Raw genomic sequence first — 21,296 nt, 5'->3', positions numbered from 1 at the left:
GGGCTGTAGGGAACAGCACTGGGAGCTCTGAGCATCAGGAGTAGCCTAATGGTTAGTGCAGTAGTGGCCTTTTGAGCCTAGCGACCGAACGTTAAATGCGGGCACTAATGGCCTCTAACGCCCGCGTTTACCTCTGATCATCCCCATGGGAGTTCGATTCCCGCTGCAGCTCCTTGTGACCTCGGGCAAGTCACTTAACCCTCCATTGCCCAGGTACAAAAGCTTAGATTGTTGTGAGCGGTTTCTGAGGGACAAGCTAAACTGCTTCACAAGAATTTTATTACCTGGCAAACTAAGCTGCATGCCTAGCGGAAACAATTTTACCTGCAGGGTTTATAGGGTAAAAGTGGTATGTAAACAGTTTAAGAATGCGCTATAAAAACGTGGAAAACAAACCTGAAGTAACGTTTAACGACACTGCACTGCCCTTGTCCTGCCTTGTGGGTGTCCTTATCACAATGCACACAAAGACTGAAGCCGATCTCTGCCTCTCGTATCTTAAAGAGAAAGAAATACTTGCAAGCACAATCAAACGATCCAGTGTATGAGGCTAGAAACCGCTGCTAACGGGGTGTCAAACCGAAAGCTTCAGCAAGCGGCAGAAATATGATCCCCTCCCCCCAGTCCATGGGCAGAAGAAGAATCAGATATTCACAGATCAATAACCCCACCTGGCCTATTTCCTCCTGAAAATCCCAGACAAAGGAGCGCATTTTCCAGTGCCATCTGGCTAATTCCCTGACACCCTTCCTCCCCTCCCCTCCCCCTCACTCTATTTAAAGATCCTAACAAGCCATTCACACCGGGATACCTGGATCAAATACTCCTCAACTCTCTTGACCCGCCCTTTCTCTGCAAGTTGTATTTTTTTTCTGTAGCCCCTAGAGCTGGGGTTCCCCCTTACAAACTTTCCTGTTTCACCCACTAGGATTTGTTTTTGGTTGGTCGGTCATTTTTTTTTTTTTACAGGAACGCCAGTGTCTCTTTGTCTTCTCAGAAATAAGCATCTCTGATAAAGCACACCATTTGCACCCCCAGCCCGGTGCGGTTATAGAAGAAGATATTCCACGTACAAATAATTAAAGACTTTTGTTTTGTTTTGGTCTTCGCTTCCAGGTCCGGCACGATGATGCACAATATAACACCGTGAGGTAGATGCACTAAACGTTTTTCATCGTTAAATGAGCCCTCAGGGAAGAATTTCCTATCCTTTCCATGCACTTAAGCCTATTTTCCGACGACAGTAGCAGCTAACGAAAACGGAATGGAGATGAGCAATTAGTGTGAAAACCCCATTGAAACGACATGCACTAACCTTTTCCGATTGCCTTTACGCAGGAAAAAGGCAGGAAAACTAACGAGAGGTCTGGACCACTCGTTAGGACAGCTCTGTGCCAGGAAAAATCATTAAGAGAAAAAAATAAACAAACTTTGAGCCAATCCCAGCGCATTAGCAGAGCTAAAAGCGCTGTGATTGGTCCAAAGGACGTCAGAAAAACATAAATAAATAAAAATAAAAAAAGGATCGGGAGGGGGCAAGGGCGCTCATCAGGAGCGTCCTGTACGGACGGCCTTGCCCCCCCCCCCCGCTGCTCCCCACTTTCCGCCGCTCCCCCCACCCCGAAAAAGCAAAATTCGAGCAGCCCCTGCCCCCCTCCCTCACTACTCTCTCACCTCAGTTCCGCCTCCCAACATCCTCCGTCCTGTGCCCCGCCCCCTTTTGGGGGTCGTCGCCGCCATTCCCCTCCTCCATCGGGCCCCCCTCCCTCTTACCGGGCCCGTGCAGCGCCTCTCTCCTCTGTCCGAAGGCGCTGCACGGGCAAGAAGAAAGCCTGATGCCTGCCTTTGCCCAGCTTCGATGGCACGTCTTTCTCCTGCTGGGCCCGCCCCTTTCTGACGTAGGTTACCGACGTCAGAAAGGGGCGGGCCCAGCAGGAGAAAGACGCGCCATCGAAGCTGGGCAAAGGCAGGCATCAGGCTTTCTTCTTGCCCGTGCAGCGCCTTCGGACAGAGGAGAGAGGCGCTGCACGGGCCCGGTAAGAGGGAGGGGGGCCCGATGGAGGAGGGGAATGGCGGCGCCGACCCCAAAAGGGGGCGGGGCACAGGACGGAGGATGTTGGGAGGCGGAACTGAGGTGAGAGAGTAGTGAGGGAGGGGGGCAGGGGCTGCTCGAATTTTGCTTTTTCGGGGTGGGGGGAGCGGCGGAAAGTGGGGAGCTGCGGGGGGGGGGGGGCAAGGCTCCTGATGAGCGCCCTTGCCCCCTCCCGACCCTTTTTTTTTATTTTGTTTTGATTTGGGAGCCATGTGCTTGTGATTTGACTGTGTTTTGACTGTTTGTGGCATGCGCAGAGCAGCTAACATAACGCTTGGCTGCTCTGCGCATGATTTGGGGGCCGATTAACGATGTGTATTGTGATTCTTTGATACATTGTACGTTTCAATACCGATCTCAGCATGTGTGACTTTTTTTTTTTGGTGCATTTTTCGTTATTTTAAAATCGTTAGGGACTTTAACGATTTAGATTTTTTTACGTTTGGTTGCTGCATCTGCCTCCGTGTGCCAAAATGTATGCACAGATATCCTCCTGAAACCCCCCACCGAGAGATCCCATCTCTTTGTTACTTGTGAATAAAAACGACCAGATGGAACAATATTAAGGTATATGGCCCGGTGATGCACATAGCATACGCCTACAGTTCTTTTGAACACCCCTGGTCACAGGTGAAGAAACAGGAAAACCTAGCATTTTCTGTCAAGGCACAAATAGGTCTGCCTGAACCTCATGATAAATTGCAATATTCAGGGAAGCAACCGGGAAAACTATCTGGATAAAACCTTACACTGGTGTCTAGCGATTTTTGACTGAGATGCTGGTACATGTGGTCGCTTAAAATAACCATTAACTAACTTTTAGACTGCTGTTCTGAAAGATATCCCAGTTCTTTGTTTCATTGCAGCTCCTTGCTGCAGGTAACCGGATAACTTTATGTATTTAACATCCCAGTGACATGTTCGATTAAACTTAACTGGCTACCTCTCTATTCTCTTAACGTTTATTGGTAGGCTCCGGCACGCCTCCCATCCTCCATCCCCTGTTTAAAGGTATATTTTGCGGGGGGAGGCGGAGAAGAAAAAGTATCTATCCCTTAACTCGCGTTCTGAATTTAACAGGACTTCCAATACGTTTATATGGACAGCATAAATACTGTATCTCCACCAGAAATGTTACTGAATAACACAAACGTCAAATACACGACTTCCTAAATCTCTCCGACTGCCTCTAGTCTTATATAATAATCCCTTTTGGTTCTTTTGAAGAAATCACAAGCCCGTAAGAAGCCAACTTTTTTTTTTAGGATCAATAGACTTTGCACGGTAGCTTGTTTCAGAAAGTAATGCAAAAAGACCCCCAGCAGGGATTTAATGCGCGCATACCAGAGATGTCACAGAGCCATCCACACACACTCTCATGTAAGAATTAGTCGGAAGACTTGAAGAGGAATTGCTAATAGTGTCGGCCAGACCTAATATATCTGGAGATTCTTCTTCGGCAATGCACAAAAGATCCCTAGAGCCTAAAAACCTGTATTTTTCATACGGTCTCAGCAAGCTGCCTGCACAAGGCTTCGCGGGTTAACGCCGCAGATTTGATTTTCTTTTTGTAAGGAGCGCAGCAGAAGTTGATCAGGTGCTGAGGTGACCTGGGGGAAGGGGAGGGGGTTGTTCTGTCCACTAGTCTCTGTTCATTTTAATGTCGAACGAAATATGATCAAAAAAGCCTGAACTCGCGCTGGGCACAAGCCGCGAACTTCTCCGAGGTTGGAGCTTGCATGCAACATTTTTCAATCTCCTCCCCCCCCCCCCCCCCCTCCTCTCGCTCCTTCATCTCCTTCCAACGTGAAGATAGAAGTCGGCAGTACTCGCAAACCCGCGGGAAGGAACGAGGCCTGCCGCCGGCCCTTTCTCTTCCCCTTTGCCTAGCAGAGCAGCGCTGTGTGAATGAAAGAGGGCTGAGTCGGGACCGGGCCGGCGCCGCGCTCTACAGCTCTTTGTAGAGCGCGCGCTCGGCTCCGGCTCGGACTCGGCTCTCAGCATTGTTTGGCTCTGGCGTCAACCACATTCCACAGAGCCCAGGCTCCCCCCACTCTCCTTCCGCGCATTCCTTTCAGCAGAAAAAAAAAAGTCCCACCCTCCTCCTCCTCCACCACGTATTCCCGACCCCCACCAATCCCTTTCTCCAGTTTTTCTTTCGGCAATCTCTTTTCAGTCGTCCATCCTCCAAAAGCTCCCCGAAGAGTAAACTCTGCGCTTTCTCTGGTCTCTGCAAACCTCTCTCTCTCTCCCCCCCCCCCCCCCAACTCCCTCCTACAATGGCCAAAGCAAATGGAATGAAAAGGCAGGAAACCTTAAAGAAGTGAAAATTCCTCCGCGCAGCGCGCCATTGACTGGAGGAAGCAAATTGTCCAAGGGTTGAAAAATTGACATAAGGGTTTGGTTTGGGCTATTTTATTCCCCCCCCCCCCCCCCCGCCTCTCTCCAGTCTCCTGCGGGACCTGATCTCTTCTCCCCTTTCCGTCCAAAAAGAAATACTGTGGTTGGGGGGGGGGGGGGGGGGGATGCGATGCCTTGAAGGCTTCCCAGCTGCAACAAGTTCTCAGTGCAGCGGTGCCACCTTATTGCAAAGGAGCCCGTGGCGTGGTCTGGGGATCGGCCAGGCAGGAGGGCGAAAGGTGCCAGTCCCTGTAAGCTAGCAGCCAGCGATTTTTTTTTTTTTTTGCTGATTGTTCACACCCAGCACTTTTTTTTTCTTCTTTTTCTCTACCCACTCCTCCTCTTTTTTTTTTTTTTTTTAATAACCCCGAAGCAGTAAATTGCAGCAGAGAGAGTACGTACGAGGCAGATTATGGAGAAGTACAAGGAGGACATCGCGCTGAAAGCCAGCAAGTTCCTGGGAGAGCTCTCCCTGTACGAGCCCTGCAGAGACGGGCTGTACGGTACAAGGAGGGACCGGGGACTGATGATGAGCCCGGACCTGGAGGAGACCCGACGAGGGTTTTCGGCGCAGATGATCGCGGACCAGAGCAGGAAGAAGATCAACGGCAGCCTTGCAAATTTTCACAGCCCGTCGGCCACGGAGATGTACCAAAGTGCCAGCAAAGTTTCCAGCGCTGCCTCCCTTCGCTCTGTCAACTGCAGCCGGGCCGGCTCAGCCCAGGAGCAGCCTTGCTGCGAGGAAGGGGTCTGCACGAAGTCCGAAGTTGCCCTGCCTTGCTACACTGGGTTCTCGGACAAGACCAAGAGGTATTCTTCGGACACTTACAGGTACAGCGCCGGCAGCACCTACGAGGGCGTTTTGATCAATAACAAGCAAGGATCTTACCCCCTGTACCCTACCAATAGGGTTACCAATGCCTCCTGCGGGGGAGGGCAAGATGGCAGGTATCATACCACCAGCCCCAGGTCCAGTCTGGCCTCTTCGGTTTCGTCGCAGGACCACAGCAAGTTCTCCAGTCCCAGGTCCAGCATCAGCAGCAACAACAACGCTGTTTCCTATCACGAGAAATTCTCCAGCTTGGTGGTGCCCGGGCAATACACCACCAGCCCCAGGTCAAGTTTAGTCCAATACGACGGCACCAGTTTAAGCGCTAGATCTAGCTATGCCAGCACGGCCAGTGACACCAGTAAACACTCCAGCCCCAGAGCCAGTCTGAACAGCTATGATTGTGGGAGCAAGCCCAGCAGCAACCGCACCAGTGGCATCAGCATGGGGTACGATCAGAGGCACATCAGCCCCAGATCGAGCACTGCTAGCCAGTACTCGTGCACCACGAGCCCCCGGTCCAGCTACTCCGACTCACGGTATAATGTGCCCGCCGGCAATTCGGAAGTCGACGGTTCCGGGGTGCAGGGGATTTCGCTGGTCAGTCCCCGGTCCAGCCTGTGCAGTCACGACGGCAGATCGGCAACGTTGGGCAGCTGCAACCCATCGTCGGTGGTTAGTCCCAGGTCTAGCATTTCTAGTCATAGCTCGCGTAGCTCGAGGAGCTCCAGAGGCTCCACGAGTGCTGCTTACCCGGAACTCCCACTACTGCCCTCGCCCCGGTCCTCCGTGCTAGGCCCCGGTTTACAAGAAGAACCTCTCCTGCAGGACTTTGGGGATCCTTGCCGTGCAAAAACCCGGTCGCAGTCGCCTCCGGGGATGGAACAGCAGCAGCCCGTCGCCTGTAACTCGGATCCAGCCCCGGCGGGGATGATGGCACCCTACAACTACAGCTCGGTCAGAGGATCTGCTACGGTTCCGAAATTCCAGCTCCCCTACCAAGTCACTCCGTCCAGGGACAGCGGGCCCAGCCAGGTGGAAAGGAGACTGGAAGCGCTGACCCTAGAACTGGAGAAGGAGCTGGAGATGCACATGAAAAAAGAATATTTTGGTGAGTAAGCATTGCTGCTTCTTATTTACTTTGGACGGACAAGCCCTTAACCCGTTTTAGTGCAAATAACGTTGTGGAACGTGTAAAATGAACCTTATTCTTGGCTTAAGAGTTAAACTGTAAAATCTCTGAAAGCCTGGCCGCAACAGGTGCACGCATCCCAGTTAGCAGGTTGGTGAGATGACGGTGTACTGTTCACCCACGAGGAGCAGAAATACACGGAGCAATCTTTGAACTGTGTTATTGCTCTGCTCATGGTATTTAGAGCTTGTTAAAGTTCAGGGCTGGAAGGGCATTGTTTCAATATATCTCTTGTTCTTCTGGGATTTCATCTGCCATTACATTTAATTTCCCTGCGCCAGTTTACCATTCCAATTAGATTTGATCTCTCGAATTTACTTATATTTTAGTAATAGGTAGTTCTTTGTCCAAAACTCTTTTTTTGTTTGTTTTTCTGAAGTGTTTTGTTCAGGGTCATACAGCAGGCATTTTCTCGACATCATAAGCTTGACCTTTAGGATTGTTCCTCTCAGACTCAATTTGGAAACACTGTACAGTATATTCCAGGTGTGTCAAGAGTAACAAATTCTCCAAATACATCCCCGGTAAATATTCATGAGATTTGCATATGCCATCTCAATTCACATTTTTAACATTGGATGCAAAGAATTTGGACTATTGGAGATGTACATTTAAATATATAATCAGCCTCCTCCTACCCAAGCAGTGGCATCATTTAGGAGGTCCACTGAATCTTCTGTATATTGTTAGGTAAGGGCATGTCAAAAAATGGTGAAAAAGAAAAATCCACTACAGCAGTAGTGATACGAAAGGATGAAACCAATGTAGCAGCAAATTATACCCTGTTTCCCTTATAACATATCAAAAGTTTGTCTCAGATAGCAGACATCTCATAAAAAAGTTTTAAAAAAATGGAAGGAGAAAGCCTCAAGACTGCTCCAGGTATTACAAACCCTATGGAACTGGAGTTATCATCTTCAGCATTAAAAAAAAAAAACAACTTCCTTATTTTACCATTATTATATTTTTTTCAATAGCCCAAAACTTTAAATATTTCAAAAATACTGTGATAATCCAAAAAATCCTTAAACAGGAAAACAAGCCCCCTGTCTGCTTCAAGATGCCATGCAAAGAACCAGCTTGATCAATCAATCAATTTCTATATTTCCTCGGGTCCCACAGTGACTGTTGACGATGGTCAGCATTTTGCAAGACAACTGCAGGATATAGTCATCTGGGATTTACAGGGCGTGAAACGCTCCTCTCAAAGACTCCTTTTCATGCAGGCAATCATTCCCCCCCCCCAACTTCCTCTTCCCACTGGGGGGGGGGGGTACTCCTTTTTCTCAGTGGTGCAAGATAGGTGCGCTTTGTAACAGAGTCCATATTTTTACACACACTGAGGTTAGGCAATGTGGAGAAAGTCACTTTACACACATAAATATGTTTAGCTCACGTGAAAAGTCTAGAAAATGTGTGTCTCGTGAGAAAATATTTTCTGTTGTATTTCATTGTCAAGACTGTTAAGGGTTAAGTTTTGGAAACAAAGGTGCCCTTTTACTAAAATGCACTGAAAAATGGCCAGCGCTGGTGTAGAAGCGTGTATTGGACATGCGCAGGTCCATTTTTCAGAGCACCTGCAAAAAAAGGCCCTCTTTTTTTTGGCCGAAAATGGACATGCGGCAAAATAAAAATTGGCGCATGTCCATTTTGTGCCCAAGACCTTACCGCCACCCATTGACTTAGCGGTAAAGTCTCACGTGTTAACTGGGTGGTGATCGTCAGCATGTGTATACTGCCGATTACCATCTGGTTAGCACCGTGTGCCAGAAATTTTCCGATGCACGTAGTGGATCGTTTATTTACTATACCGTCACTTTTTGTATAGCAAATCAGAACGCTTTACATCTTTAAAATGAAATTACTGCCCGGGCCATGCAGTAGCTGGGCGGTAGTTCCAAATTGGTGTGCATTAGACACTCGTAGGGGCCTACGCGGCTTAGTAAAAGGGTCCCAAAGCAGGGGCATAACTAGGTGGGGCCACGGGAGCCTGGGCCCCCCGCAAATTTCATCCAGGGCCCTGGTTTTGCTGGCGGGGGACCACAACCCCCACTAGCTGAAGTCTTCTTCAGCGCCGGTCTCGCTTTCCTGCTCTTTCTTCTTGCTGATGTCTTGTGCATGCTCAGAAGAAAGACGAAAGAGCAGGACAGCGAACGCGGCTGCGCCGGAGACCGGTTCTGAAGAAGGCTTTGACTGGCGGGGGTTGGGGACCCCTGCCAGCAAAGGTATTTGCGTTTGTGGGGGGAGTGGTGAGGAGGTGAGGGGGAGCAGCAAGGCAGTGGGGGGGATGAGGCGGCGGGGCAGCAGACTAAAATGTGCCCCCCCACTTAAGGCTCTGACCCTCTCCCACCGCGAGGTCTGGCTATGCCCCTGCCCCAAAGACCTCAATCTTCATCTGAATTAGGAGGGAATCCATCAAGCCAAGTTAGGGCCTTTACGCAGGTGTTAAGGGAATTAACGTGTACTAAATGCTAAGAAACCGATAGGTATAAATGGGCTTCTTAGCATTAATTCTCTTAACACATGTGAAGGGCCTAATGCTGCTTGATTGGGAGCCATTCAGCTGAAAATTCATCTTAATTTAGGAGTGTAAAAGTTATAAATGCAGGACTAGCATTGGAGTGATTATACAAATAGTTGTATTTTGAATAGTTTGAAGACGGTGAAGCAGGTGTTGTGGAAGGTCTGAATAGATTTTATTGCAATATTCTAGGTGTGACGTTACAATAGCATAAAGAATGGTTCTTTCAGAAGTGAGATCTAAGAATGGGCGAACAGTTCTAAACTGAAATAAAGCAAGCTTTAGCTACTGATGCAGTACGTTGATTGAATGATAGTTTCTGATGTAAAATGACACCAACCCCCCCCCCCCCCATTTACTAAGCCGCTCTAGTGGCTACTGCACGGCGATGCCCACACAGCCCAAATGGGCTGTTTTGGCATTAGCGCACGACAGCCGCTAATGTGGCTTAGTAAATCGGGGTGGGGGGGGGGGGGCAAGATACTTAAAATGTGTCACTACAGTAATTGGAGTTTCATCTAGAATGGGACTAAGGGCCCAAAGTACAAAACGTACCATGCTGGCTACAACCAATCTAAAGCAAACATTATTTAGCCAGTAATGCACAAAGAGGTTTTCCGTGGCTCTAACATGTGGCATTAGCAGCTGCCGAAAACCCTATGTAAATGCATTACAAGGAGCTCATTAGTATTAAAATGAGCATTCCGAGTAATGCACAGACAGTTCTGTGTACAGAGTACCTATCTTTAACGTACAGAATTTTATGGCAGGTCTGGACCGTATAGTAATGTAAGCAGACTGCCCCCTATAAGGTAGGCGCTCAGTTGCACGGACCCCAACACCTCAACCTCCCACCTATGGCTAAGCACCAAATAAGGAGTGTTTCTTATATGGTGCTTAGCTCCACCTAGTGTATCCCACCTAGTGTATCCCAGAATGCATCGGGCAGGGCTGGGTGCCACCATTTTGTGCAGGGTGGGCCCAGAGGTAGGAGGGAGGAGCTCTTGCCTTCCTGCCTCCATCATTTTCAAGGTATAGATGGGGGAGGGGTCACTTGACCACTACGGTGTTCTTGATTTGGGGGGGGGGGGTCAGATGTCAGGGTCCACTGGACCATCAGAGATTTTTTGTGTGGGGGGGCTTGGGAGGTACAGAGGGTCCAGGAGGGGGTTCAGGGGTGATCGGGCTGTCAGGGTCCACTGGACAAGCAAGGAGTTCTTTGCAGGGGGGGTTGGGAGGCGCATTGGGGTCCGGTAGGGGGTGTTGGGGTCCAATGGACCAGCAAGGACTTTTGTGCTGGAGGTCGGGTGATGCGAGAGTGTCGGGGGGGGGGGGGGGGTGTCAGGAGGCGGTCCACTGGACCACCAGGGATTTGGAGGAAGCAGTCGGATGCATTTGACAGCAGTGTCAAATGCATTTGACGGTTTCCAGTCGCAAACAGTGATCGATGCATGAAAGGGGATCTATGCATCTCCTTTGCATTGGTCACTGTTTGCAACCTGGTAATTTTTCCAGCGGCACTGACCTAGATATTCAGTGCTGGTGTCCAGACATTGCCCCATCACAGAATATCTAGGTTAGATTCAGCCCACGGCTGTCAGCAGCTTAAAAACCACTGACTGCTGTGAGCTGAAAATCGGCTTCTCACTCCTAATCCAGGGTATGTGAACTGTGATCTCAGCCTCTCATGTTTACAGCCGACCCTTGCAGTAGTCCATGCTTCATGCCAAAGAGAGTTTTCTGCTAGAACTCATAAGATGTAACATGTATAGGCAACTTATCAAGGTGTGCTTGAAAAATTCTTTTAAATCAATCTTTTAGCATCCAGTTCAATGGGGAATATTCCTGTATCTTTCTGCTACACTTTCTTGATCTTGGACTGTATTTCTTGGAGGCAGTGTCTCCAAGTAATCCATTTGTTTTTGCACATACCACTTCTAACGTTGACCGTAGAACTTGCATTGTTCCAGAGAGCTTACTTCTGGAGCTCTTAAAATGTCACATGTGTAGACAAGCTATCCAGGTGTGCTTGGAAATTATTTATAATTGAGCCTGTGGCACCCAGTACAATGGGAAATATTTCTGTATCCTGGTCTCGGACTGCATTTCTTGGTACTCGAGATCTTTATCTCTCTGTCTACATGATTCACAGAGGAATCACTTGGGACTGACACCAATATGATCAGTGCTGTTCTGGTATTTTCTCTTTCACCACTATGTCTGGTTTCCTTGCATTTGGCTTTTTATTGGTCAGAATCGGCATGTTCCATGTGATCATTTCGTGCTATGTGGAGAATCTGGGTTTGATTTTTTTTTTCTGGCTCAGGTTATTCCTCCTTAGGTCAGGTTTGCAGTCACAGATGGCAGTGTGTGTGTGTGTGTGTGGGGGGGGGGGGGGCATTGTTTTTGCAACAGTAGTATGTAATGCCCAGGTTTTGGACACATGACTGCAGCATACCGGAAGGAGCCCTGGTACTTAGGAGAGTTGAGGGGGGAGGGATGTCAAATGTTCTTTTTGTTGGGAAGAGGGAGAAGTAAGATAAGAAATGGAATAGGGGCAAGGATGAGAGGACCAGAGATTGGGAGAGAGAGAGAGAACCAGACATGGGGTTCTAGGAATGCAGCTGCAGGAAAAGAAGGGGTGATACCAAGAGCAGAAGCAGAATCTCCCCCCTCTTCAGACCCAAGAATTTATTTCTCCCCCACCCAAGATCCCAGAGCCTCTCTCCCTCCCAGATCCCACAGCTTTTTTCTCTCTTCCTCTCCCCATCCCTGATTCCCTATTCCTCATCCTCCCTCTCTCCCTTCTCTGATCCCACATCTTCTTTCTCTCCTCCTATCCTGTTCCTGATTTTCCTATTCCTAATCCTTTTTCTCTCCCCTCCATGATCCCACAACTTCTTTTTTCTTCCTATCGACATCCCTGATTTTCCCTATTCCTGTCCTCCTTATCCTTGAAACCTCCTCTCCCTCTTCTCTCCCATTCCCAGGATCTCTTTTTCATCAGCAGTTCCTCCCGCATTCTCAAGATCTCTTTCTTATCTTTCCCCATCCTCTTCTCTCTTCCCCTCTCCCCTTCCCAGAGTTCTCTTTGTCTTATTTTGCCTTTGCTGGGATGCTCTCTTCTTCCACATCAATACCAGAGATTTATATACCTATAACCCCCCCCCCCCAAAGAGCAAAATAAATTAAACAGGCACCTAAATGAGGTGAAAAACTACTCTATTATGCAAAGCAGTTTAATATTCAAAGTAATGGGAAATTATGTAAAAGTGATACAAAATTTCAGGAACTTTATTACAGAACTAGTAACGAAGGCCCGTTTCAAATCGCAATGAAACGGGCGCCAGCAAGGCTCCCCTCCGTCCCTTTGTGTCTTCGTGTGTCGCCGGCTCCCCTGCAGCCTCCGTGCGAATGTGCTGTGACCCTGGCCCTTTTGGCACGCCCCCCAGCGTCCGTGACCTTTCCCTTCCCCCCCCCAATGTGTGTGTTGCCAGTGCACCCCCTTCCAACCCCACCAATGTCGTCGTCCGAAGGCCCCCCCACCCCACTGACCTGCCGAAACAGAAGATTTCAGCGTCATGTGAATGCCCCTGCAGTAGGAACCGATAGAGTAACGTGTGCTCCTCCCTCGACGTCATCGTGTTTTGACGTGAGGGCAGAGCAGAGCTACAGTGCAGTACATCGTTGGAGCTGAGAATGTGCTCCGCCCTCAACGTCATAACGTTTGACGCGAGGGCGGGGCCCACAGACTGTGATTTTGTGTGACTTCAGAGCTTCGAATTTACGAACCTGGCTTCAGTGACGTCAGTGCAAATAGAACGTTGAGGGTGAGTTTTATATATATAGATTATCTAGCTCTTCCTGCAACATTTCCTCCTGAATTGTTACAGGAAACTGGGGACTCTGGTTCTATATATTCATTCTCGTTCTGGAACCAAAGAATGGGGTTAAATGGGCAGTATTCACAATGGAGAAGGGTAGTTAGTGGGGTTCCTCAGGGGTCTGTGCTAGGACCGCTGCTTTTTAATATATTTATAAATGATTTAGAGATGGGAGTAACTAGCGAGGTAATTAAATTTGCTGATGACACAAAGTTATTCAAACTCGTTAACTCGCGACAGGATTGTGAAAAATTACAGAAGGATCTTACGAGACTGGGAGACTGGGCGGCTAGATGGCAGATGACGTTTAATGTGAGCAAGTGCAAGGTGATGCACGTGGGAAAAAAGAACCCGAATTATAGCTACGTCATGCAAGGTTCCACGTTAGGAGTTATGGACCAAGAAAGGGATCTGGGTGTCGTCGTCGATAATACACTGATACTTTGTGCTCAGTGTGCTGCTGCGGCTCGGAAAGCGAATAGAATGTTGGGTATTATTAGGAAAGGTATGGAAAACAGGTGTGAGGAGTTTATAATGCCATTATATTGCTCCATGGTGCGACCGCACCTTGAGTATTGTGTTCAATTCTGGTTGCCGCATCTCAAGAAAGATATAGTGGAATTGTAGAAGGTGCAGCGAAGGGCGACTAAAATGATAGCGGGGATAGGACGACTTCCCTATGAAGAAAGATTAAGGAGGCTAGGGCTTTCCAGCTTGGAGAAGAGACGGCTGAGGGGAGACATGATAGAGATATATAAAATAATGAGTGGAGTGGAACAGGTGAATGTGAAGCGTCTGTTCACGCTTTCCAAAAACACTAGGACTAGGGGGCATGCGATGAAACTACAGTGCAGTAAATTTAAAAAAATCGGAGAAATTTTTTCTTCACCCAATGCATAATTAAACTCTGGAATTCGTTGCTGGAGAACGTGGTGAAGGCGATTAGCTTGGCAGAGTTTAAAAGGGGATTAGACGGTTTCCTAAACTACTACTACTACTACTATTTAGCATTTCTATAGCGCTACAAAGCATACGCAGTGCTGAAGGACATAAACCGCTACTAAATGGACTTGGGAAAAATCCACAATTCCAGGAATAACATGTATAGAATGTTTGTACGTTTGGGAAGCTTGCCAGGTGCCCTTGGCCTGGATTGGCCGCTGTCGTGGACAGGATGCTGGGCTCGATGGACCCTTGGTCTTTTCCCAGTGTGACATTACTTATGTACTTATGTACTTATGACCATGTCAGTTTTTATTTCTTTATTTTTGGGTTGCACTCTTATACCAAACTTCTAATCTGTTGAATTCGTGTTTTTTTGCAGGTCAGTTTCAGTTCAGGTCGAACAGATATTTTCCAATAGTGGTTCAGGTTCCATTCGAGTTCAGGAAAAAGTAAAGGTCCAGTCTGGTTTTGGATTGAGGTTTTTCAAATCGACTAGAAACATTTTCATGTATGGTGCCGATTTCTAACAGGAGTGAAAGTGGAGATTTTAAAGGGCCACTTGAGAAAGGTGCGTCGTACTTGTTCGTTTCCTCTTCCCTCTTCAGGGATTTTAGATCCACATTTCAGTTTTGTCTGTGGAATCGCACATGCCCTACTGCTGAATTTCCTGTGCAGACGACACAGAGAATGTCAGAGGGCTTGATGACTGTAACAGCGATAAGTTGAATATTACTACTCAGTATCACCATGCAAAACAGAATTAGCATATCCATCACTGTCAGGGGTCTAAATAAATCCGTAGGAAGGTGTAAAGCAGCATTCCCGAGCACATGAACTTTTATGCCAAAATATCGTTCCGGTGTTCTGGTTCTTGCTGTCTTTAAGAGGAAGTAAAAAAATATGGAGCACTTAGTCCCCTTGAAGAAGCTTGTGAAAGAGTGAAACGGAGAGCCCCGCTGGGTAGCAGAGAGCTAAGTGTCCCTTTGTTTAACTATTTTGAGACAATAGAAAGATTTAAGAGTAATTTCTTGGGAGGTTTTTATGACTGATGCTAAGAACAGAGTCCAACAAAAGCTGACAATGAAGATGTTATACTTGCTGCCAAGCTGGGACTTTTGAGGTCTTTTCCTCCAAGTTAAAGAGATTAGTATCATTAATACACAAGAGATCAATAAAAAAAAGTGTTTTTTTTCAGCTTGTTTAGATGTTATATGCATTGAGGTTTGCTGAAATTAAGTCCATATTGAGTTTTAAGACTAAAGGTGCCAGCTTTGTGGGTGCAATGAGTGTTTTGAGCACCTCGATGTTTAGTGAACTCTCACTGTGCCTGGGGAGGGGTAACGTCCGTTGACTTATTTATTTGGATTTTGCTCACATCTTTTTCAGTAGTAGCTCCTATGTTTAAGGCTGCTCTGAAGCAGTAACATTCTCAGCAGGAAATGCTTATTTGCCAGAAGTGAAATTTACTTTTTTTTTTTACATAGTTTTCCTGCTCACCTATTACCTCCCAGAGACACACTGTTGAATATTCAATCACAGGAATAGTTTACACAGGCCACTCAGTATAACAAACCCATATTTCTGTAAGGTATTTTTTTAGCAGGTGAGAAGAGGATTTATTACAGTATCTGTGTATATTTGTAGAATCAGCAGTGGTATTTTGCGAATAGGAACTTTCAATGTATTGAGTTCTCATTCTTCTGCAAGGTGCGCTAGGTCCATTCCTGTCGGTATGTTTGTGCTTGTTTAGGTTTATTACTATTTTACCGCCTTTCTACCAGGCCGTTCAAAGCGGTTTACAAGTTACGGGGAAATCATTCAAAGGGGCTCCAAATTTATATGGGACAGATGAAGGAAGAGCAGTCACACAATATAATTGACAAGGATTGCAAGATAAGAGGTCAAACAGAGCGCAGAGAAGGGTCTTTAAATCTGAGGCAGTTTATTGAAATATTATAGACAAGAGTGAAAGCAGCAGTGGCGTAGCCACAGGTGGGCCTGGGTGGGCTGGGGGCCCACCCACTTAGGGCCCAGGAGCGCCCAACAGTAGCACACGTTTAGCGGTAGCTGGTGGGGATCCCAAGCTCAGCCAGCTCAAGATTTCCCCCTGATGGTAACAAAAACGCTCCTCTCCACAATAACGGCACCTGCGCATGCTCAGTTTTCAGTGCATGCCTGCTGCAGACTGCCAAGATGGAAAGAAGCGTTTTCTCACCCGCTGAGATATTTTTTGGGTGGTGGTTGGTGGGGGGGGGGGGGGGAGAACACGTGGTGCCCACCCAAAATCTGTTGTGTGGCTACGTCCCTGGAAAGCAGGTTATAGGACAGTTATTGGTAATATAACCAGTGTGATTTTTTTCTAGCAAAAATGGTGCCGGTACTCAAATGCTAGGCCACCTTTCAGGGGTGGGATGATCACTGAGGGACCCACCCCACAATTGCCAGGCCCCCTGCCACATGTCACAGAATCTATGACAAGGCAGAATTGGTGTGTAAAGCCTGAGCTCTTTCATTAAAACTTGGGGTCCATAGGTCAATTGTATCAGACAATGGAAAATGTAGCGGTACTCAGTACCCTCAAGTACCCCCTAAAAAACCCCTGAATATAACTGTGTCCTGCTGTAATTTTAGTGGCATGTTAGCAGTTAGCACTGTTAGCGTCTTTCAGTGACATACGTAGTTGTCTGTAGTCTCTAGTGAACACGTGGTTTAGGAAGGGGTGCGATGCTTTCATTGATCAGTTATAGGGCCGCAGGAACCAAAAAAGGTTAAGAACTCTTGTAATAGAGTAATACAGAGAACAACAGTAGGACGATTAGAAGAAAGGAGAACAACTCAACAAAGTACAGGACCCTAGAAAACCAGAGATCAAGCAGTGATTCTGTGAATTCCCTCTTCCCCCCCCACCCCAAAGCAGACAGCTAAACAAAACCCATTACCTTACTATAGCTCCAACGTAGACGGTGAATAGAGCCGCTGACTAGAACTTTTTTTCTGTATTTTTCACTCTGTCTGACTAGTCTGTCAGTTTCTGTCCAGATAAATCTTGTGCATTTCTGTACGTTTTTAGCTTTTTATTTTTTCCATAACTCATGCTCCTGGAGGAATTCTGTGCCATAGTACATTGCAGAATTTGTGTTCCATTCTCCTGGGATGCGGAATTTGCCTCCAGGTAGGGAAGTGAAGCCCTGGTTGAAATCCAGCCGGTACCGTGGCCTTCCTACAATGCACAGCTCTTCCAGCATGTGATCGCGAGACTTTGAGAACAGCGCAGGAGTTCGAAGACCACGCTGATTGCATGCCACAGGACTGTGTGTGGAGAGCCGCATCATCCAACAGCGATAGTGCTGGGAGAGATGCAGTTGGGGGAGAGAAGATGAGGCTGGCGCGCACTGGGGGAGAAAGGGGCTAATGAAAAATGGAAGAAGAAGCAATAGAGAAATAGAGCATGTGTAGAAGGAGAGATAACCTGGAGGAGACAAGGGGTGGGGGTGTATATATGTGTTTTTGTGTGGGGTGGGGACAGCTGGGAATAACAGGGTAAGGGGTATGTGTGGAAGTGGAGATAAGCTGGGGGAAACAAGGGGTAAGGGCTGTGTAGGGCTGGGGACACGTGAAAGGGTAAATGAGCTGCTAGAGATGGGGAAGGGATGCATATTGGGGGAGGATAGGTGGGGACAACAGAGGGTAAGGGGACATGTTGAAGATGAGTTGAGGTGGGGTAAGGGAATGAATTAGGGGAAGATGACCTGCAGTAGTCCAGTAAGGGAGTGTGTGCTGAAGAATAACTCAGTGAGACAACATGATATGTGTGTGTGTGTAGGGGGGGGGGGGGGTAGTAGATGAACTGAGGGAGAAAATGTTGAAGGGTTGGGGGTAGGAGAGACAGTGAAGTGTGGGTGATCAAAAGGGGGAGAGAGAGTTTCTGTAGGATGGGGACAGTGTGTAGGGATGAAAGGTATTTTCATTTAGCAATCTGAACAGTCCAAGAAGTCCAGGTAGCACAATTGGTTTTCAGTTGCTGACATTTGTAGCAACCAGGGCTTTTTTTGAGGGGGTACTTGGGGGTACTGAGTACCGGCACCTTTTCCATTGTCTGCTAAAATTGACCTATGGAACCCAAGTTTTAATGAAAAAGCTCAGGCTTTACACACCAATTCTGCCTTTTCATAGGTTCTGTGACTGGTTGCAGGGGGCCATTTATTGTGAGGAGGGTCCCTCAGTGATTACCCCCACCCCTGAAGGGTGGCCTAGCATTTGAGTATCGGCACCTTTTTCACTAGAAAAAGTGCACTGGTAGCAACAATTATGAATACCTCTGTGTTGCTGCAATAAGTTGGCACTGCCTGTAGCTTAGAGCTCCCCTTGTACTCAGTGGCTTACTGAAATAAAAAATCACTGACAGCAAGAAGCCCTAGCTGTGGTGCTTTTTCCTGTACTTATATAAGAATAGCCATACTGGGTCAGACCAATGGTCCATCTAGCCCAATATCCTGCTTCCAACAGTGGCCAATCCAGGTCACAAGTACCTGGCAGAAACCCAAATTGTAGCAACATTCCATGCTACCAATTCCAGAGCAAGCAGTGGCTTCCTCCATGTCCATCTCACTAACAGGGAAATGTTCATCAAAAACTTTAAAAAGTTGCATTTTGAGTAAGAAGTGTAAATGAATTACTACTGAAAGACCACTGGTCTTTTATTAATATAGGGGCTCTTTTATCAGGCCACGCTAGCGGCTCCTGCTGTAGTAATGCCAACAGAACCCATTAACTTTGAATGGGCTCCATCGGCATTGCCACGTGGGAACCACTAGCGCAACTTGATAAAAGAGACCCATAGTATGCAGAATTTTAAAAAAAAATTTTGCCCGGAATTAATTTTTTTGTGCAGAATTCCTCCTGAAGTACCTTGTTTAAATTCTTTTCTTTATCTCCCTTCATACAGCACTGAGAATGCGGTGGCAGGGCTGTAGAAAGAAATCCCGTATGTCTAGAACTTTTGCAAAATATTTCCATTTGCACTGGATCTCTCTGGGTTCTAGCTTCTTGGAGCAGGTCTCAGTCAGAGGCTGCTTTAGTCCCTGACCTGTTGTGCCCTTGTCCTTTGTAGGGCTCAAAGTGTCTCATTCCTTTAAAATGATTTATAGGAACTCAGTAACTTGCACTACTCAGTATAATTGTGCTCATGTCTAGGGCTGCTGGCTGGCTCCAGATTTTCAAGATAGGTTGATCTGCACCTGGTTTTACCCCTTTACATTCAGGATAGGTTAATCTGCACCTGGTTTTACCCCTTTACATTCAGGATAGGTTAATCTGCACCTGGTTTTACCCCTTTACATTCAGGATAGGTTGACCTGCACCTGGTTTTACCCCTTTACGTTCAGGATAGGTTGACCTGCACCTGGTTTTACCCCTTTACGTTCAGGATAGGTTGACCTGCACCTGGTTTTACCCCTTTACGTTCAGGATAGGTTGATCTGCACCTGGTTTTACCCCTTTACGTTCAGGATAGGTTGATCTGCACCTGGTTTTACCCCTTTACGTTCAGGATAGGTTGATCTGCACCTTGGTTTACCCCATTATTGCAGGGCCTTGTAGTTCTGATTTCCCCGTTCCATTCTTCCCAAGTCACAACCCCCCTCCCCCAACACACGCACACAACCAGTATAAAAGAATTTCTTCCATACATGCACTCTGCCTTCTCTTTAATTGAGACGCACCTCTTTTGACCATAAATATAACCATGAGACTGCAGAGGGCAAAGCGCAAGCTTCACTTATTTGAACATTTCACGCTTAATCCCTGCAGTGCACCACTGTATTCCACTCATTGACAAAGGGCAAGAGCTGTGCAAATGACATCTCACCATCTTCCAGAAGCCCAGAACACAGGAGGTGAGAATGAAAGGAGTCTGTGAGGAACTGTTTGTTGCCCATGGAGGTGGTAGACACAAGCCTTTGAATTCAATAAATCACTGCACTAGAGCAGAGGATCTCTGAGAGGGGTGGCACAGACATGCCGTCGGGATGGGCCTATGTTCTATATTTCTGTGTTATTCTCAGTGCATTTTTTTTTATAGCAAAAAAGGTGCCGGTACTCAAATGCCAGGCCACCCTTCAGGGGTGGGGTGATCACTGAGGGACCCATCCCACAATAGCCAGGCCCGCTGCAACCAGTCACAGAATCTATGACAAGGCAGAATTGGTGTGTAGAGCCTGAGCTCTTTCATTAAAACTTGGGGAACATGGGTCAATTTTAGCAGACAATAGAAACGGTGCCGGTACTTAGTACCCCCAAGTACCCCCAAGTACCCCCTCAAAAAAAAAAACCCTGGTTATTCTACTTACTAATCTTTCTGTTTAATTTAAAAATATTTCACCAGCAAAGGGCTCACAGACTTTCAGTGCCAAACCCAAAGATTCCTTGCCAATAAGCTAAGTTGCATCTGATCTTATATATGAGAGAGGTCAATGCATCTTCTTTTATGTATGCAAGATGTTCCTAGTTTTCTGTGCCAAAATGTAGATGGCTCAGAGGCCATGCTGGAAAATGTTTACTTTGGTTTTGGGTGTGTAGATGCTCAGGCTTCTGTTGCCTGTAATTTAGAAGCCACAGGAGCTTCTATAGAAAGCAGACACTGCTGTTAGTGAGCTTATATCCTGCACACATGCAGGAGCCTGAAAGGAACTGCGTGGACAGAGAGTTCTCACATGAAGTCACCCATGTACTGGTTGGCAGTAACCATCGTGTTACAGCTCTGAAAAGCAGCACCAGGGCACCATGTAATAAGTGGTTCCATTTGCTGGTTTTGTCCCATTACTTGCATTGAAGTGTAGCCCTGCTCTTCTTTAGAGAAATCAAAGAATGGGTCCATTCATGCAGTAGCCTAAAAGCAGGACTGGATCAAGCTGGCCCGGAAAAATGGAGCCAGCTGGGATACTGTGCTGAAACGATGTTATTTAGCACAAGTTCCATGGTCTTCACTCCAAGGTCTTCAGGTTTTCAGGATACCCCTCATGAATATGCATAAAAAAGATTCGGACATAATGAAGATAATATGCATGCAGATCTCTTTCATGCATATTCATGAGGGGTATCCTGAAAACCTGATGCATTTGTGGCCCTTGAGGACTGGGAGTGAAGATCACTGCGCTAGGGTAAAGTGCTGTGAACCTTTTGAGATATCACTTAAATCCGTCTATTTCTCTCAGCTCAAAGCATTCTTGCAGCTTTTCCCAACGGGTTCCTGGGCCCAGCTCCAGGCTAAATTTAGTTTGTAATTTTAGTTGTTCGCTTTTTTGCTGTTGAGAAAGGCTGCCCTCTGCTTGCAAGTAAGCATGACCGCTGTCTTTAATAGAATTATCAGGGCCCCTTTTACTAAGCTGCGTAGGCGCCTATGCACGCCCAACGTGTGCCAAAATGGACTACCACCT

At 47.2% G+C, this 21,296-nt stretch overlaps 1 protein-coding gene across 1 annotated transcript in view; it reads left to right on the top strand.

The window, feature by feature from the left end:
* Window positions 1-4,904: 4,904 nt before the first annotated feature.
* Window positions 4,905-21,296, top strand: part of WTIP (WT1 interacting protein) — a 238,722-nt gene continuing 222,330 nt past the window's right edge. The window contains exon 1 of the mRNA XM_030204445.1: window positions 4,905-6,432. Within this exon, the coding sequence (XP_030060305.1) occupies window positions 4,905-6,432 (1,528 nt within the window). The remainder of the gene's footprint in view (window positions 6,433-21,296) is intronic.

This window comes from Microcaecilia unicolor, chromosome 5 (assembly GCF_901765095.1).
Source record: "Microcaecilia unicolor chromosome 5, aMicUni1.1, whole genome shotgun sequence".
Taxonomy (NCBI): domain Eukaryota; kingdom Metazoa; phylum Chordata; class Amphibia; order Gymnophiona; family Siphonopidae; genus Microcaecilia; species Microcaecilia unicolor.
The sequence above is the reverse complement of the archived record's forward strand: the minus strand, read 5'-3'. Positions and strand labels throughout refer to the sequence as shown.